The following is a 19,202-nucleotide window of genomic DNA, read 5'->3' as shown; positions in this document are numbered from 1 at the left end:
TACTTGTATACAGCTCATGAACAAAAGTAAATAAAAACCAAGTGGGCAAAGAACAATTTAAAAGTAACAGTAATACCAAAAAGAGTGGGCTGACTTTTTTATATGTTTAAAAAGGGGCTAGAACATTGCCACAGTTAAAAGAGAAATTAGTTTTATATATATAAATACAACATAGCTTGACAATTACCAGAAAAGTCAGGTATATCTATATGTGATCACTATGATGTAGGTGATAGTGTTGTGGAAAGAATGATTCCTCGTTAGAATCAAGATATTGTTTTCTTTGAGGGTACTACTCTTTCCCAGGCGATAAATGCAAGTCCTGTCACAATCCAGAAAGTCCAAGCAGTATCGGAAGGGAAAAGAACTCTACCAAAAGACCCAGGAAAGGGAGAGGGTTTAGTCTGGAAAAAGAAGAGTGTAAAAACTAGTTTCTTTATTATTAAACTCTTTATGGAAAATTTACATTGTTGCGATTGAACGTTCTGTCACAAAGATGGCATCGGTCAATTAAATTGAAACAGTGATGTTTTTAGTGCAGGAGACTGTGGGTTTCCCACATGTTAATCTCATTGCAGCACACCATTCTTATCAATAATAACCTAGAACTGATTGCATTGGAAGTAGGCCTTCATTGTAATTGAGAGGCAGATCCAATAGGGGACCTCTTAAGTGACCAGATTACTTGCTTCTTTTAGGGCCCTCATAATGTATTCTTCCTCCAAAGGGGGAGTTCGGAAGGGGATCATCTTTCTTTGTCTCATTTGTCATCTGGGATCCACCCTGCGGAAACAGGGCATCAGGTTGTTTGCGGATTATTGGACTAATGATAGTTTAAATTGGACAGTGATGGAGGCAAACCATCATGAAACCAACAATAATATATATTGCATTACATTGTAAACTTGAAATACATTCATTCTGGGAGAACACAATTGCTAGTTTTACGTAGTGTTTTTATAATATGCCCTTTCGCCCTTAAGAAATTATTGTGTGATATCTTGTTTTGAAGTTTTTTTGTATCACAGAACAGTTTGCAAGTCAACTATTTTATTACATTAATTTGCACTGTAATATATGCGAGTAACCATATCGGTTGCAATGTCAGAGTTAAGTGCGGAATTTAATACCGAAAGAAAGCTTAATTACATTGTCTTCTGTTCCTGGTGACATAATTGCAACCCGCGGTATTTCCATTTGAAATAAAGTAATATTAACATCACCTAGAGCAATAAGTGTACAATAAAAATATACAAAATGACCCAACGATCGCGTTGTCTTTTTCATTTACTCAATTTAAATCATTTGCTGCACAGGTCCGAAAACAATAAGAAAAGGAAATGGTTTCAAATGATGAAATGCGACCTTAACTCAAATATCCCATCCAGCATCAAATCCGAAATGGCAGCACAATAGTGAGCAGGACAAAATACACACCCGACCCATATGGTATACGATTTTAAGAATCTGAGCATCTTATCTACAGATAATGAAATGGTGATGTTTAAGAAAAGGAATGCTCATGGCATATAAACCAGAGATTCAAGAAAAGCCTTTACGTGCTACTTGCATTTCCTAGCTCATTCCTTCTAGGGCTGCTTCATTAATTCTGCTCGACTGATTTATGTGTCAATTTAATGAGAGACTTAAGCGGGGTGTTAATTTGGTTTTAGATGTCAAAGATGCTGGTCCTGCTGTGGCTGTGGTCTGCCGCACCACTGTGTGGGGCCACCCAGCGGTCTGAACCCATGTTTACTTCTGTGACCAACACTGTCCTGCCACCAGATTATGACAGCAACCCGCCACAGCTCAACTACGGCGTGGCCATCACGGATGTGGACAACGATGGGGACTTCGAGATTGTTGTAGCTGGGTGAGTATTTTCGGCTTGTTACCTTAATTCTTCGAGGAGGCAATGGTGTATATGCATTTTGGGAATGTGTTTAGTAAAACTATACATGTCTCTGTATGATAAGCATCGCCCTCTGGTGTGTTGTTTTGAAGCCATATGTATTGTTTGGTTGTTAGAAATGGTCAGGAATAGGAAGTGTATAAACCAATTGACCTACACAGCACTAGGTCTACCACTGTATGCTCAAGGAATATATATATATATATATCTGTTAAGTATTCATTCTCTGATCACATCTTAGGTCAGAGGTGTTTACTTTTATATCCCTCCCTTGTTGATGTACTGGTAGTTGATATTTTGCAGTCATTTTTCATGTAGGTATTAAAGCATACGTTGAAATAACCATTCAACAACTGCTACGAACAAACAATGACAGGTAAAAGCTGCCAACAATAGCCAGCCTTACCTACTCATGACATGCACTTGACACTGTTGGCGCTTTGCACCAATAAATTACGAAAGGACTAAATCATGGGATTGGGGCTGTTGGATTCCCAAAGAGCAAAGGCTCAAGACAAACAATGAAAACAAGACGGTATTCAAAGTCAAAAGGTTTATTCCAAATTATACATTATTACAGAAAGCAAAAGGAAAGTTAGTCAGTTCAAATCACCATCAAAATAATTTATGTCAAGAGAAAAATCTAAGTATAAGGGCAAATCAATCAATCAATCAATCAAATATTTCTAAAGCATGCTACGTACCCGTGAGGGTTTCAAGGCGCTGTGGGGGGGGGGGGGGGGGGGGTGGTGCTGCTATTGATCGAAGAACCAGGTCTTGAGGAGTCTTCTGAAGGAGAGCAGGTCCTGGGTCTGTCTTAGGTCAGCCGGGAGGGTGTTCCAGGTCCTGGCGGTGAGGTACGAGAAGGATCTGCTGCCGGAAGATTTGCATCGGATGCGGGGGATAGTGGCGAGGGCGAGGTTGGCGGAGCGGAGTTGTTGGGTAGGGGTGTAGAAGCTGAGTCTGCTGTTCAGGTATGTTGGTCCGTTGTTGTGGAGTGCCTTGTGTGCGTGGGTGAGGAGCTTGAAGGTGATCCTCTTTTCGATGGGGAGCCTGTGGAGGTCTCTGAGGTGGGGGGTGATGTGGCTGTGGCGAGGGATGTTGAGAATGAGTCGGGCGGAGGCGTTCTGGATGCGTTGTAGGCGTTGTAGGTGTTTTGATGGGATGCCAGCGTAGAGGACGTTGCTGTAGTCGAGTCTGCTGCTGACGAGGGCCTGGGTTACTGTTTTTCTTGTTTCAGTTGGGATCCATTTGTAGACTCTGTGGAGCATGCAGAGGGTGTTGTAGCAGGAGGAGGAGAAGACGGCATTGATCTGTTTTGACATGGAGAGGGATGAGTTGAGGGTGAAGCCGAGGTTCTGTGCGCTGTCGGTGGGTGTCGGTGGGGTGCCCAGCAATGTCGGCCACCATGAGTCATCCCAGGCGGAGGGGGTGGGCCCAAGGATGAGGACCTCTGTTTTGTCCGAGTTCAGTTTTAGCCTGCTGCCTCTCATCCAGTCGGCGATTGCTTTCAGTCCCTCGTGGAGGATGGTTTTGGCAGTGCGAGGGTCATTGGTGAGGGAGAGGATGAGTTGGGTGTCGTCGGCGTAGGAGATGATGCTGAGGTTGTGCTGACGGGCCACCTGAGCGAGGGGGGCCATGTAGATGTTGAACAGCGTCGGGCTGAGGGATGAGCCCTGGGGTACGCCGCAGATGATGTTGAAGGCCTTGGATTGGTACGGGGGAGGCGGACTCTTTGGGTTCTGCCGGTGAGGAAGGATGCAGTCCATTCGAGGGCCTGGTCTTGGATTCCTGCTTCGCGGAGGCGGGCTTTCAAGGTGTGGTGACAGACAGTGTCAAAGGCGGCCGAGAGGTCTAGGAGGATCAGAGCTGATGTTTCTCCATTGTCGAGGTGGCTCCTGATGTCATCTGTGGCAGCGAGGAGGGTGGTTTTGGTGCTGTGGTTACGCCTGAAGCCGGACTGGGAGGGGTCGAGGATGTTGTTGTCTTCGAGGTACTGAGTGAGCTGAGTGTTGACGATTTTCTCGATGACCTTTGCCGGGAAAGGGAGCAAGGAGATGGGTTGGATGTTTTTTAGGGCTGTGGGGTCTGCTTTTGGTTTCTTGAGAAGGGCGTTGATTTCGGCAAATGACAGACAGTCATAGAGTCTGCCTTCAATAAACCGAACTAAAGGTCTTACAGTCAAAAAAATACTAAGTACAGAATGAAATAGCTAGCTGACATTGGGACTGCTTGGTATGAAAGCAAAGAAATGTCTGTTTTCACATCTCACAATAAGCACAGTATATAGGTTCAGAGGAGAAGACACCAAGCTCTCAGTATGGTGTGAAGTATCATCACAGGGCCAAACTAATTAATTGACATCACAAAAATCAATCATCATTGCAGAAATTGTGTTACCTATAACAAGATACTCTAGAGACTGACTGTATATTAATATGCAATTATCTATTTTACCCCACATACAAAGGAAATTACATTGCATGACTGAACAATTAATAAACCATTTAAATTAATAATCAAATAGTTTTGGCTGCAGACAACAACAGCCTTGATTATTTTAACATTACAAATAGATCCCTAGGGCGGCGTCCTTCGAAGCACGAGCACCAATCAAATGCTAGTTATGTTAATGGAAAAGAGCGCCAGAGGATGTGATGTGAATGTGAGGATTAAATTAGCAGATTAAGAAATCTTCTCTAACTGATCAATGTGGTTTCCATCTTTACATTGGGTAGCTCAGTATATTTGCCTTCATATGAGCTTCTTGCTCTGTTTTAAAATCATATAATTTTTATCTCCATCACTTTTGCTGCAAGAATGTTCCTTGTATGCTCAGCTCTTGTTGTAATTTCTATGATCATTTTATTTCAGGTAGTACTACCAAGTCTCCCATCTTCCCGTCTTGTCCAACAATTTCTACTTGATATGGTGGCTCTAAAAGTATTGTTTGGCTATACCACGTTTCTACCTAGTGTATAATTTTCATATCTTAAGGAATGTCGTTTTTGCAGGATCCCTCAAGTCTTTCAACTAATGCAATCGAGCTTATCTTCATTGTACCTGCACTTTAAATTAGCCTCCATTTTAATCTAACTCTATTTAGTGGGATGAGTGATAACACAAGATGTTATTTTCTCTTTTTGGTATCTTTTACTTTGCATAAATAATTCCCTTACTGTCACCAACACTTTATCACATTCTATAGTTTATTTTACTTAATCAAACATGATAACTCTGAGAGGACTCTACCTTTTTCCTAAATGCTTGTCTCTGATTAAGGCTGCAGGGAATTTTAGTTGTGAACCCCGCACAATTTTGAGTTGTTTTTAATTGCACATGTGCTATTTTCTTTGTGTTTTTTAAATGTAAGGCATTTCCATTAGGATCATAAGTACAACAGGTACATCCATGTAATAGAGAAAAAACACCCACAAACCACCTTTATGAGTGGAGGACAGATCAACAAATACCAGCAGAGTCTCTGAGGTAATGGCAATACCTCAGTAAGTGTATGTCTAGGAAGAAACTCAGTTTTGAAGTAAACATTTCACACTGATTCTGACCTGCCAGCTTTGAAATAAATCTTACTGTGTGGGAGGAGGATGGCCTAAGAGGAGGGGGTTTAAAGGGATGAGGTTTGGGACTAGAGGGGTCCTAGAGTCAATTACTCACTTAAAACATGAAAGGGGGGTCCATTGAGAGGGAGATGGGTTTTGCACCAATCCGACCCCTAGAAGAAAAAAAACAAGCATTTTCAATGTAATGGGTCTCGCGATTGCTCGAGGTAGAGATATTAGCGTTGTAAATTTATAACTGGAACTTTCTTACCACACAAACTGAAAATAAAAAGTAAAACAGTTGACATAAGCGAGCAGATTTAAAGACCCGCCGTGAGCACGAAATGAGAGACTAAAGGAAAAAGAAGTTCACTCACAGTCAAAGTTATCGTCAATTGTGCAATTATCCATGTAACAGGGTCCATGGCGAAGGCAGTAACAAAACCGCCCTAAGGAGGGACAAACGTAAAGCAGTTGTCAACGAAAACAAAGGATTTTGAAAGGAAAGCCCATGAACGAGTGATAGCGATGGGCGTGCGGTGGGTGTGGTTAAAAGCCCAGATACATACCAAGACATTGGAAAAGCGGCGCTTGCAAGCTGCTATGCTCGACCTAAAAATGGTTTAAAAAAGAAACACACTCTCCATTGAGATTTTGTTTGTACTTTGCTCATGTAAACTCCACAACCTAGCTAACTCACTCCAAATTGAATTACCACCTTCTGCCCTCTCAGATTGTGATGTCCTAGGCAGCCCAGTTCCACTGATTTCTTCAATATTTTCTTTAAAGTGTACGCCACAGCTGAATTTTTTTTTTTTTTTTTTAAGTGGAAACGTCCAGTTTTGTTTTTTAAAAGGCCCTTACCCACCTCCTCCACTAGCACTGCCTTTTTTCCCACAGGCACCGCCCACTTAGCCATGCTGGCCTCGCCCACTGCTCGTATGGAAAATGTGCAAAGCCAGACTGCAGAAAGAGAGCAAAATGTCCTTGTCCGCAGTCCTTAATTTTGAAAAAAAAAAAATATTTAGCCAAACCGAGCATTGTACAGCCCAGTTCTTGCCCTAACAGAAGCTGGCTTTCTTAGCAAACAGTGTGTTTTATGCTGAGATTTTCCAGAGCATATTTAGTTGCTGAAAGAAGGACTGCTAGAACACCATTTCTCCAGTGCTCCTGCTGAAAAAGTCAGTTTAATTCACAGCAAAAGTGGCGAACAAACAGCTAAGAACGATAATAAAATTAGGTTTACAAGTAGACCTATGACATTGGTCCAGTCGGTGCAGGAAATGAGGGGGATCCAATCAGATCCGGCAGCTGTAATTGACCCGGAACAGGCATCTGGGCCAGTGTACTTGCCACAGGGACATGTTCACTATTGCCTGCGTAATGTCTGCCTTCCATTACAAGAAGCAATGTGCAGGGACTGAAGGGGCTTTATTATTTTCAGTTTGAGCTTAGCCCGAAGCATAGGTCGACTTCAAAGGGCCACCAGCCAATTCAGGCTTTCTGGCATATTACATTCTAACAATGAAATAAATGTCAACTGCAGCTTCGCAGCCATGTCATCTTTAATCACTGAATATTACGTATATCTAGATATATTCACGATAAAGCCTGGTACAACGAGAAAGTGTGTGTGCCCACTTTGATCACTAATTCCTGGGGAGTTTCTTGAGCCTCATCTCAATTATGTCGGAAATACAGGCCCATCGTTCCTGACTTACCGGAGTGTTTCTAGGTTGCCAACGAAAACAAATGGTTCCCCACAAGGTGATGTTAACTCAGTAATTTTACTTCAAGGAATGTTTGTTTCAGGACTAAAATAGCGTGAATAATCTCCCAACAAATATGAACTGTGGCTGCTAGAAATGGGCTTGGTCTATTCATTCAAGCAATATAATTATTACCAATGGCCTGCTTCCAATTAAAGTAAAAGCAGAGCTAGACTGCGCATAAAACAGACTAGTCTACAATTACGGTCTTTTCAATCCTAAATACTGACGTCTACCTCTAAGCCAAAAACATGTTCATAATGTGTACCCTGCAAAAATGCAATTATCTATGTTAAAGGGTCGATGTCACGTAAAGCGATTGACTCCTGCCCAGTGAGATCGCGTCCATAGGAAATAAAAAGGCAAAGTAGTCCAGAAACCACACGGAAAACAGGGAGCCTCGCATGTTTTCAGTAGTTTAACGGTGCGCTGAGGGATGGCTAAACACAGGAAAAGGCATGACGTATGCATGCCTTCCACTAATGAAAGCAATCGGATTTTAAAAGGCAAGCCCACAAACAAACCAAACTCATGGGCAGGACATGGGCGTGGTTAAAAGCCCACAGAGAGATTACAACATGGACCAGAGTGCTTGCATGCGCTCGACTCCTAATAAATGCAAACAAAAGCTTCAGAGTCTGCCGCTGATGTCCTGGGAAGGTTCCAATGCTGAGTGGACATCAGCTGCACTGAGCCTCCAAACACAAGCTGGAAACCCACTCTGTGAAGTGGTTTCCAGACCCATTTTTCTCTTTCCATGCGATATTGGCTCCTCACCAGGAGACTCCATCAGCAAACCTGACGTCACAGGAGAGGTAAAAATAACAAGCATTTGCAATGCAGTGGGTCTCGTGTTTGCTCAGATAGAGCTATTAGTCTTGTAAATTCCTAACGGGTCTTTTCTTGCCAGATAAATTAAAAATGAAAAGTAAAACAGTTGACACAAGCAAGTCAATTCAAAGTGCCACTGCCGCCATGAGTGCAAGTGTTTTAGGGTCCCTGCGTGAATGTCTAGAATAGATGGCAGCTGGGATGAAAGGCAAACCGAAACAGGAGAGGCTATCACATGCTGTAACAGGAGGAAGCGTGACGTAGTGTGATGGCCAACAAAAATGTTCACTTAGTGAAATCATCTAGGAGGGAACTCAGCACACAAGGAGGGACATTTCACAAGGTGCACCAATCAAAATTAAGCATTTAAAACAAGCACAACAGAGAGTGAATAGCAAGGGTGGGTGTGGTTAAAAGCCCACAGGGAGATTAAAGCAAGCCAGAGCGCTTACGCGCTCGATCCTAAAAAAAGGGAGACAGAAGGAAAAGAGGAAGATGGAAAACTGGTAAGGAGAGAAAGCAGGGAGGAAAGACCCTGTAAGAATGAGAAGGAGTCAGGGAATGCAGGTGATGGATTAATGAAGCATGATGTATCATGAAGAGTGCACAGCATTGGTATTCAGCACTCCGACCTTTGATAATGCAGGGCACAGGCTTCTGGACAAAATTTTGAGCATCAGCACTTACTCTTTTACAAATTAAGCACTACCAATAGGCATGCATTCTGTGTTAAAAAAAAAACTAGTAGGGATACATGCCGTGGCACAATACCTATTGCATTCATTTTGTTGCAAAGTAACTGTTAGGAATGCATGCTGTGCTACAGTTTCCATTGGGCATGTACAGTATGCAGAAGCACAATAACTGGTAGGCATTAATGAAGTTGTGCAGTAACTAACACCCATGCTTGCTGTGGGACAATAACTAATAGGCATAAATGTTGTGTCACAGTAACTAATAGACATGAATGTTCTGGTACAAAAACTAATATGCATAAATGCGTGGCACAGAAATAGCCTTGCATACTGTGACACAATAAGTAATGGCATACATGTGGTGGCAGTCAATAAATATGCATGCTGTGGCACAATAAGTAATAGGTATAAATGTTGTTTCACAGTAACTGATAAGCATGAAGACTCATGCACAATAACTGATAGGCATCAATTTCGTGACACAGTGACTGAGTCATTGTGTGACACAATAGCAGATGGAGAAGGGTTTAGTGATATTATAAAAGATGGGCGGAAATCCTGTGGTATATTAACTTGTGGCCAGTAATTCAATACCATCGGAATCATCTGTCTTACTGTTATGAGGAGCAGGCATTCTGGCCAGGAATTATGGGTCAGTCAGCAAGTAACAGGAATGCTGTGGCACAAAGGTATGAGTGGTAGACAATTCTGTGGCACAGTACATGATGCATTCCCGTGATACTTTCTCCAATAAGAATGCATTGCAGCCATTTTAAAACAGTATACTAGATTACATGTCTACCTCACCTGTACAGCTATTGCCAAGAACTGATGTCAGAAAGCCATTCTATGGGATCAATACTTGCAAAGGACAGATTCAAGTGTATTTAACTTCAGGGGAATGCACTTCTGAGACCTACGCACAGTCTTGAATTATTGCAGTATTTGCAGATCTTTCATTCTGAGCTGACTCATAAGTACATGGCTTTTTAGTTAACATACTTCGAAATACCAGTTTCCATGTAGTGGCTTGTTTTGCTCAGTCATTGGCTCATATACTTCGAAACCTCTATTATTTAAGTCAAATGTCAATGATGTCCCGTCTCCTAGAATATAATGAACGTATCCTATAAGCTGTAAAGATTTAAAAGTGTGTCTGTCCACCCTGTATGTGCCAGGTAGAAAGTTAATCATGGGCAAGGTGTCTAGAAGTTGGTAAGTTTGAGGTTTGTGCAGGCGTCATTCACTCACTGTTCACTAGAGGTGGGCGAGCCACTGAAATATTGAGCCAAACTCGATCCTAAGCCTGGCTCTGGCTCTGGCTTAGTTTGAGGTCCTGTTACAACTTCAAGCCCATAACGAGCCATGGCTCCTGCCAGCCTTTCTCTACCCAGGATGTATCTTGCTGCCAAAGGTGCCAACTTTGGAAGTGGGGAACCAGGTTTGAGTCTTAGCATCAGTTCAATATCCTGTGATCCTGGGAAAATCACTTAGGGGGTTATTACAACTTTGGAGGAGGTGTTAATCCGTCCCAAAAGTGACGGTAAAGTGACGGATATACCACCAGCCGTATTACAAATTCCATAGGATATAATGGACTCGTAATACGGCTGGTGGTATATCTGTCACTTTACCGTCACTTTTGGGACGGATTAACACCTCCTCCAAAGTTGTAATAACCCCCTTAATCACTTAGGGCCTGATTTAGAGTTTAGCGGATGGGGTTATTGGGTCACAAATGTGACAAATATCCCGTCCGCCGTATTATGATTCCATTATATCCTATTTGATGGAGTAACTTGCCTGCCAAATTCTAACTCAGACCCTTAATCTCCCAGTTCCTAAAAAAATTATTGTTACCTTGGTTAATGTAACTGGTGTTTGCATGAACTGCTCAAATACCTTTAATTGAGTTTTGCGCTTTAAAAAACTGCACAAAGAGGCAAAAACAAAGCATTATCATAAAAAAGGAAAGACAAATAGAAACCCATTTAGTGGCTGTATTTTACAAAGTGAAATCCTAAAATCTAGATAAATCACACCTTCCCTGATTTGTCTGACCTTGGGCAAAACTTTTATTTAATCAAAACTCTCTTTTCTTCCTTATTGTGTAAGAAAGCATTTTGAAATTTGTGAGTTCAGAACACCAGATGTACAAGAACCTATTGTGTATGGTGCAGTAGACTATAATGTTGCTCTATAAAAAAAAAATGTGGCCAGTACATGTGTTACATGAAAACTGTCTTCCCTCGTAGTTTACTAATGGTTCATGTTGAAAAACTATCACGTTAATACATACTTTTCAGTTCTGCTTCCACAGGTTAAAGAAGTACACTTTTTCAATTTGTCAGATTTATCAGATTTTATGTGATTTTCTTATATGCTTTACATAGCAAAGTTTCTCATTGCTTGGCTCGTGCATAGGTTCTAAGAGCTTTGGCTCAGCACTGGCTCGGCTCTCCGGTTAAATTGTTAGCTCTCTCACCTCTGCTGTGCAACATAATCTTTTATAAGATCAGACACTGCAAACACCCTGGAGATGGCATGCTACACGTGACCTGTTGAGTGCAGTGGCGTAAAGCAAAATGGCGGGGCACCCCAGCAGATTGTAACGAGAGACCCCGGAGTCTCTCATAAATCCCAGATATTCATTTGCTTTGGGTTGAATGGGGGCCCTATAACATTCTGGGAGCCCCTTGAAAGGTTGGGACCTCTCTGCGCCGCTGGACTGCAGGGGCCTGAGTTACGCTTCTGATCGGGTGAAAATACGCTGATCATAATGATTTTTGGCATTTTTGAAGACATATTCTTAATATTCTAAGTATTTTTATTCTGTTGTCTCCAGGAAAGAGGGGGATTTCAATACGAATCTGAATTGATTATGTACTTTTCCGTGAATGATTTATGAGGGTTACTTCCGTCTAAAATCGAGCTGAATGTTTAAAAAGTGAGGCGCGACAGTATCGTTGCTTCCGCCTCGGGAACAGGTGTTAGTTACACCATTTGTGGGGGCGCAAAATCCTCAGGTGTGAACGCGAATATCAAGTTGTGCACTTTCACATGAAACACGAGGAGGTCGTCTCAGTCACAACCTGGTCAGACGCCATAATCACAGTTTTTTAATTTATTTTGGGAAGAGTAGACAAGTCAATACATTAATTAGAGAAGGGAGTTAAGGAAATGATGTAAAATAACCTGTTTTAATGACATTTAACCCTGTATGCTGAGGTTTCTCTATGTTTTCTGACAGGAAGTAAAAGATGGCACTTAACTTCTGCTTTTTTAATGATTGGTTATGATCTATGAAGCAGGGTAAGTCATATTTTAGCCATGAAACTGCATGAGGGTATGAGAATTTGAAATACAGTGCGCCATCTTTTGCTTAAAGACAGCCAGTAGCCAGGGGCGTAACAAAGCCCCCGCGGTGCGGCCCCCAAGCTGCAGCCCCCCTTCCCCAATAAGAGCACCTGGGCTGAGTGAGTTCGGAGGGGGTCCCCTCTATTTTCTGTGCAGGGGGCCCTTCCAATTTTGTTACGCCACTGGCACGTATGAAAGAGCTGATAAACGGGGGTCGATATGCTGTGGAGGGACGGACTGCAGCACGGCTGCTATTTGAAACAAAATCAGCCCATTTGCAGTCTCCTCCTATGTTCCTGAGGTGTGTCCCACAGTGTGTGAATTCAAATGTGTGTGCGATCGTGTGCGCCTTTATCCCTCAGCCAGCTGTGCTTCAGTAGCCTGCCTGCTTGTGAGTCAACAGCTGTGCCCTCGCGCTGGCAGCGTCTGTGTGAATGGCTCAGACTTCAAATGTTTCCCTTTCATTCCATCCCTCTCTTCTACCAGGTTAGCAAGACCACACGTTAATTGCAACACGGAAAACAACACCTGCGGTTACCTTGTGTTGGCATAGTGTTCTGTATGTTGAAAAATCCCTGTCATTATATAATGATAGGAATAATGATCATCGTTCTTTCATTAGAAGGCAATTGAGTATATACCCCAGGGAAACTCACTGAATAAATCACACCTAACAGATTATTATCCATAATTTTTTAATCAAGAAGCCAAAACAAGCAACAGCACCCTGAACAGAGAATAATGCCAGATCAACAACTTGGTCATGGTAAGGCAACGGTTCTATGTTATGTTTGATGTTATGTTATGTTATGTTATATGAATTTATATAGCGCATGCTACCCGAAGTCCTCCAAGCGCTTATAGCTAAAACAGTAGCAAGAATGAGAGAAGAGTGAGTTAGGTTTTAAATAGCCAAGTCTTTAAAGCCTTGCGAAAATTCAATTCATGGCTGATTACTCGTAGGCCAAGAGGTAAGGAATTCCACAGCTTTGCCCCTTGGTATGCTAAGGATCTTCCACCCCATCTAGCTTTCCTCACTTTTGGGGTCACTGCCAGGCAGGCGGATGAGGATCTAAGAGGTCTGTTAGGTGAATAGAAGGAAGCTAGGGTCCGCAGCATTACTGGACCTCAGTTATGTAGTGCTCACTATAAATGGCACAGTGTCTTGAATTGTAACTTCTTGGCCACAGGAAGCCAATGAAGCGAGGAGATTCCTGCTCTTTTAGATTCACCTCTTTAATGAATGGGACCATTGCAGCAAAATTGAATTTTTCTACATGGCATTCTCAGATTTATTGCCTTTTTCTGGACACTTTTTTTCGGGTGATTTTAGGACTCTGCACTTTACCACTGCTTAAAAGTAGTAAGGTGTCCATGCTGCCCCTCTAAATCATATGCTGTACATCCCAGCTTAACTTCCCAATAAGTCCATTGTAAAAGGTGCCTTAAGTAAACCTATGAAATGGAAAGTTAAATGTCATATATGGGCTGCAGTGTGCATTTTCTAGCACCCATAAGTATGACAAAAGTATATTTCTGCCCGGAGAACCACTGTGCTCAGCTAGGGTGCAGTGTAAATGCGCTGCAGTGGCAAATGGCAAAGAAGAATGCCTCTGCCATGTAGGAAAAGCCTATTTTATATAGTCATAGTCACTCCAGTAAGTGCCTTGTAAGCCCATAGGTTGCTAATATACAAAACCAAAGCACACTACAAATTGAGGCTAGTGGGCCCTCACAGTGAAATAAAAACCAAAAGCTATTTCTGTATGTAGGCCGGGCTTGACTTTGGCCTAGGCGGGATTACAATCTTTATTTTCCACCTCTGAGAGTGAATAGAAGCAGTTGGCAAAACACAGGGCAGCTTTAGAACTACCTCTTTTGACTTGAAGATTCCAGGGAGAACTATTACTATCCCTAGCCCCTCCCCCCAGTCACAGAAGTTGAAAGGACAGTTCTGCCACCTACCACATTTCCAGAACTGGAATACTCGTCTTTGATTGGGAGAGTAAACAACTGTGGCTCAAAGGACAATGGCTTGCTTCTGGGCCCAAGAATGGTCAATAAGTGTTAACTGGTGAAGAAAACCACAGCACATCTTGAGGTCAAAGTCTGAATCATTTATTCCTTGGTATTGTTACCAAAAAATAGGTGACCTAGGTCCAACAAAGGTACACTAGGTAAGTGAATAGTAAGCCAATACAATTTTCTGGTGGTTGAAAGAAAACAGCCGACACGTGTTTCGTCCAACTGGACTTTCTCAAGGCTTAAATAATATAGAGGTATTATACTCATGTTAACTGTGCTTATAGGCTTATTAGGGAGTTTGCAATAAGCTCTTTGGTCCTGAAGTTGTCTGTCTATTTCACCGACATAGTCCTTGCGATTCATGATGACAATATTTCCTCCTTTGTCCGCTTCTTTGATGACTATATCTTTCATGTCATCAAAGGAACGTAAAGCCTTCTGTTCCTGTGGGCTCAGATTATGAGCCCAGGGTTTGCGCCCTAATGTGTATAGATTTTCAAGTTTGTACAGGTCTCTGGTGGCTAATTTATAAAAAACATCTATTAGGTTGTCAGATGTAAGAATAGGTGTGAATTTGGATCGGGGTTTAAGTCCACTGCTACAAGTGGCAGAGCTGTTGATGCCTAATTCTCTTAGAATGTCATCACAAGTGGTGTCACTGTTGCTGTCGTCCTCTCCTGCTATGGAAAGTAAGGTCTGTATGTCTCTTATTTCCCCAATGGAGACATCACATGTATCAATTTCCTGGCCATGATGTGGGTCAGAATGCTGTCTGAGGTCAATTTTTTTTTACAATTTGCATTTCCGTATAAATTTAAAAAGGTCAATATGTATCTGTGTAAAATCCGGAAAAGATCTAGGCACAAATCCTAATCCCTTTTTAAGGACACTCAATTGTTGGTCATCTAATACTGTGTCCGATAGGTTCATTACACATAGATCATCTTTATAAGTGGTGGCCATTGTTAGTTTTTTGTGTTGCGCAAGGCTGATCGTGTGGTCACCCCTGTCTTGTTGTTTGCTGGATCTAGCCCTTTGTCTCTGCCCCCTTCTGGTTCTCTTGTGTGTGTTGTCTGCGCCAGTCTGTTGTGTTTTTGGCCTTTGCAGAATCTTTCCATTTCTAATAAAAAAGTGGATTTATTCTGGGAGATGTTTCTTTGTCCCTGCATAGAGCTTGTGGTCTCCTCACTTGTGACACTCGAGCAACTTGAGAAATGAGAAAATGAGAAAACTAAGACGAGATGCCAACAACTATGCCACAGGGAGGGTCTTCACTTTTGCCCATAAGTTTGACAGCATTAACAGCGAGAACAGACTTGAAAGGACACACACACCAGCTGCCCACACCCTTTCTAGCTTAACCACCAGTGACACCGATCTATCAAGTTGCTCGAGTGTCACAAGTGAGGAGACCACAAGCTCTATGCAGGGACAAAGAAACATCTCCCAGAATAAATCCACTTTTTTATTAGAAATGAAAAGATTCCGCAAAGGCCAAAAACACAACAGACTGGCGCAGACAACACACACAAGAGAACCAGAAGGGGGCAGAGACAAAGGGCTAGATCCAGCAAACAACAAGACAGGGGTGACCACACGATCAGCCTTGCGCAACACAAAAAACTAACAATGGCCACCACTTATAAAGATGATCTATGTGTAATGAACCTATCGGACACAGTATTAGATGACCAACAATTGAGTGTCCTTAAAAAGGGATTAGGATTTGTGCCTAGATCTTTTCCGGATTTTACACAGATACATATTGACCTTTTTAAATTTATACGGAAATGCAAATTGTTAACATTTTTTGACCTCAGACAGCATTCTGACCCACATCCTGGCCAGGAAATTGATACATGTGATTTCTCCATTGGGGAAATAAGAGATATACAGACCTTACTTTCCATAGCAGGAGAGGACGACAGCAACAGTGACACCACTTGTGATGACATTCTAAGAGAATTAGGCATCAACAGCTCTGCCACTTGTAGCAGTGGACTTAAACCCCGATCCAAATTCACACCTATTCTTACATCTGACAACCTAATAGATGTTTTTTTATAAATTAGCCACCAGAGACCTGTACAAACTTGAAAATCTATACATATTAGGGCGCAAACCCTGGGCTCATAATCTGAGCCCACAGGAACAGAAGGCTTTACGTTCCTTTGATGACGTGAAAGATATAGTCATCAAAGAAGCGGACAAAGGAGGAAATATTGTCATCATGAATCGCAAGGACTATGTCAGTGAAATAGACAGACAACTTCAGGACCAAAGAGCTTATTGCAAACTCCCTCATAACCCTATAAGCACAGTTACCATGAGTATAATACCTCTATATTATTTAAGCCTTGAGAAAGTCCAGTTGGACGAAACACGTGTCGGCTGTTTTCTTTCAACCACCAGAAAATTGTATTGGCTTACTATTCACTTACCTAGTGTACCTTTGTTGGACCTAGGTCACCTATTTTTTGGTAACAATACCAAGGAATAAATGATTCAGACTTTGACCTCAAGATGTGCTGTGGTTTTCTTCACTTCATAAATGGACTGTGACCTTTTTAGGAAACAACCTTCACACCCTGTGGCTGGGTGTCATACCACTGAAGCACTCTTCATCTTAAACTGTGACTTTATCAACATGAACATTAATCGCTCATTATAAGCAGACACTTTGGAAGTGCGCACCATTTGGACCCAGCCACAACTGTTGCTTATTTCTGTAATTGATACATTTTGTGTACGGAGACGCACTCCAAGCTCGAACTATTATATCTCAATTGCTATCTGTTCATTCATTAACAACATTGTTGTCATTTGTTCTTCTATGCACAAATAGTCTATGTATGTTTTTCTTCCTGTATTCTGTTTTTGGAGATTATAATAATGACAAACTTTAATGACAATCGAGAGGCCTTATTAGAGGAACTCTTCAACACGGATAAAAATGTGGTCATTCTGGATAAAAATGACAGCAATAGAAAAGAGGGCTTAAAAATGAAATTCATAAGATTAGAACATCTAAAGAAACAGGAGCTTTCTAGATGGTGGGATCTCACCATTCTAGAAAGATACATACAAATAAAGCAAATACCGAGGGGACTTCGTGTTGTGCTCTTCCCTTCCTTTGGTGATCTCAACCTCACACTATTGCTAGAATCGGAACAGCTACTAATCAGCTCATCGTTTGGTATCATGGACATACTCATTAGATACGCAAGGGAAAAGAGGGAAAGATTACTTTTAGACATAGAGACATTAGAGAGGGAAATCAAGGACACAAACCTTAAAGAAGCAATTAGTAAAAATTACGAGATCTTAAAAAATGTACTCCAGCAGCATCAGGAATACATTAAAGATAAGAAAATGAGAAAACTAAGACGAGATGCCAACGACTATGCCACAGGGAGGGTCTTCACTTTTGCCCATAAGTTTGACAACATTAACAGCGAGAACAGACTTGAAAGGACACACACACCAGCTGCCCACACCCTTTCTAGCTTAACCACCAGTGACACACCGATCTATCAAGTTGCTCGAGTGTCACAAGTGAGGAGACCACAAGCTCTATGCAGGGACAAAGAAACATCTCCCAGAATAAATCCACTTTTTTATTAGAAGTGGAAAGATTCCGCAAAGGCCAAAAACACAACAGACTGGCGCAGACAACACACACAAGAGAACCAGAAGGGGGCAGAGACAAAGGGCTAGATCCAGCAAACAACAAGACAGGGGTGACCACACGATCAGCCTTGCGCAACACAAAAAACTAACAATGGCCACCACTTATAAAGATGATCTATGTGTAATGAACCTATCGGACACAGTATTAGATGACCAACAATTGAGTGTCCTTAAAAAGTGATTAGGATTTGTGCCTAGATCTTTTCCGGATTTTACACAGATACATATTGACCTTTTTAAATTTATACGGAAATGCAAATTGTTAAAAAGTTTTGACCTCAGACAGCATTCTGACCCACATCATGGCCAGGAAATTGATACATGTGATTTCTCCATTGGGGAAATAAGAGACATACAGACCTTACTTTCCATAGCAGGAGAGGACGACAGCAACAGTGACACCACTTGTGATGCCATTCTAAGAGAATTAGGGATCAACAGCTCTGCCACTTGTAGCAGTGGACTTAAACTCCGATCCAAATTCACACCTATTCTTACATCTGACAACCTAATAGATGTTTTTTATGAATTAGCCACCAGAGACCTGTACAAACTTGAAAATCTATACACATTAGGGCGCAAACCCTGGGCTCATAATCTGAGCCCACAGGAACAGAAGGCTTTACGTTCCTTTGATGACATGAAAGATATAGTCATCAAAGAAGCGGACAAAGGAGGAAATATTGTCATCATGAATCGCAAGGACTATGTCGGTGAAATAGACAGACAACTTCAGGACCAAAGAGCTTATTGCAAACTCCCTAATAACCCTATAAGCACAGTTACCCTGAGTATAATACCTCTATATTATTTAAGCCTTGAGAAAGTCCAGTTGGACGAAACACGTGTCGGCTGTTTTCTTTCAACCACCAGAAAATTGTATTGGCTCACTATTCACTTACCTAGTGTACCTTTGTTGGACCTAGGTCACCTATTTTTTGGTAACAATACCAAGGAATAAATGATTCAGACTTTGACCTCAAGATGTGCTGTGGTTTTCTTCACTTCATAAATGGACTGTGACCTTTTTAGGAAACAACCTTCACACCCTGTGGCTGGGTGTCATACCACTGAAGCACTCTTCATCTTAAACTGTGACTTTATCAACATGAACATTAATCGCTCATTATAAGCAGACACTTTGGAAGTGCGCACCATTTGGACCCAGCCACAACTGTTGCTTATTTCTGTAATTGATACATTTTGTGTACGGAGACGCACTCCAAGCTCGAACTATTATATCTCAATTGCTATCTGTTCATTCATTAACAACATTGTTGTCATTTGTTCTTCTATGCACAAATAGTCTATGTATGTTTTTCTTCCTGTATTCTGTTTTTGGAGATTATAATAATGACAAACT

General features: G+C 41.8%; 1 protein-coding gene across 2 annotated transcripts in view; it reads left to right on the top strand.

The window, feature by feature from the left end:
* The window catches only part of CRTAC1 (cartilage acidic protein 1), a 1,353,390-nt gene that overhangs the window by 229,896 nt on the left and 1,104,292 nt on the right, over positions 1-19,202 (top strand). For both annotated transcript variants that reach the window (XM_069239641.1, XM_069239640.1), the window contains exon 2: positions 1,674-1,873. In XM_069239641.1, coding sequence (XP_069095742.1) covers positions 1,674-1,873 — 200 coding nt within the window. The remainder of the gene's footprint in view (positions 1-1,673; positions 1,874-19,202) is intronic.

This window comes from Pleurodeles waltl, chromosome 6, assembly GCF_031143425.1.
Source record: "Pleurodeles waltl isolate 20211129_DDA chromosome 6, aPleWal1.hap1.20221129, whole genome shotgun sequence".
Classification (NCBI taxonomy): domain Eukaryota; kingdom Metazoa; phylum Chordata; class Amphibia; order Caudata; family Salamandridae; genus Pleurodeles; species Pleurodeles waltl.
Note: the sequence above shows the minus strand (reverse complement) of the source record. Positions and strands in the feature narration are given on the sequence as shown.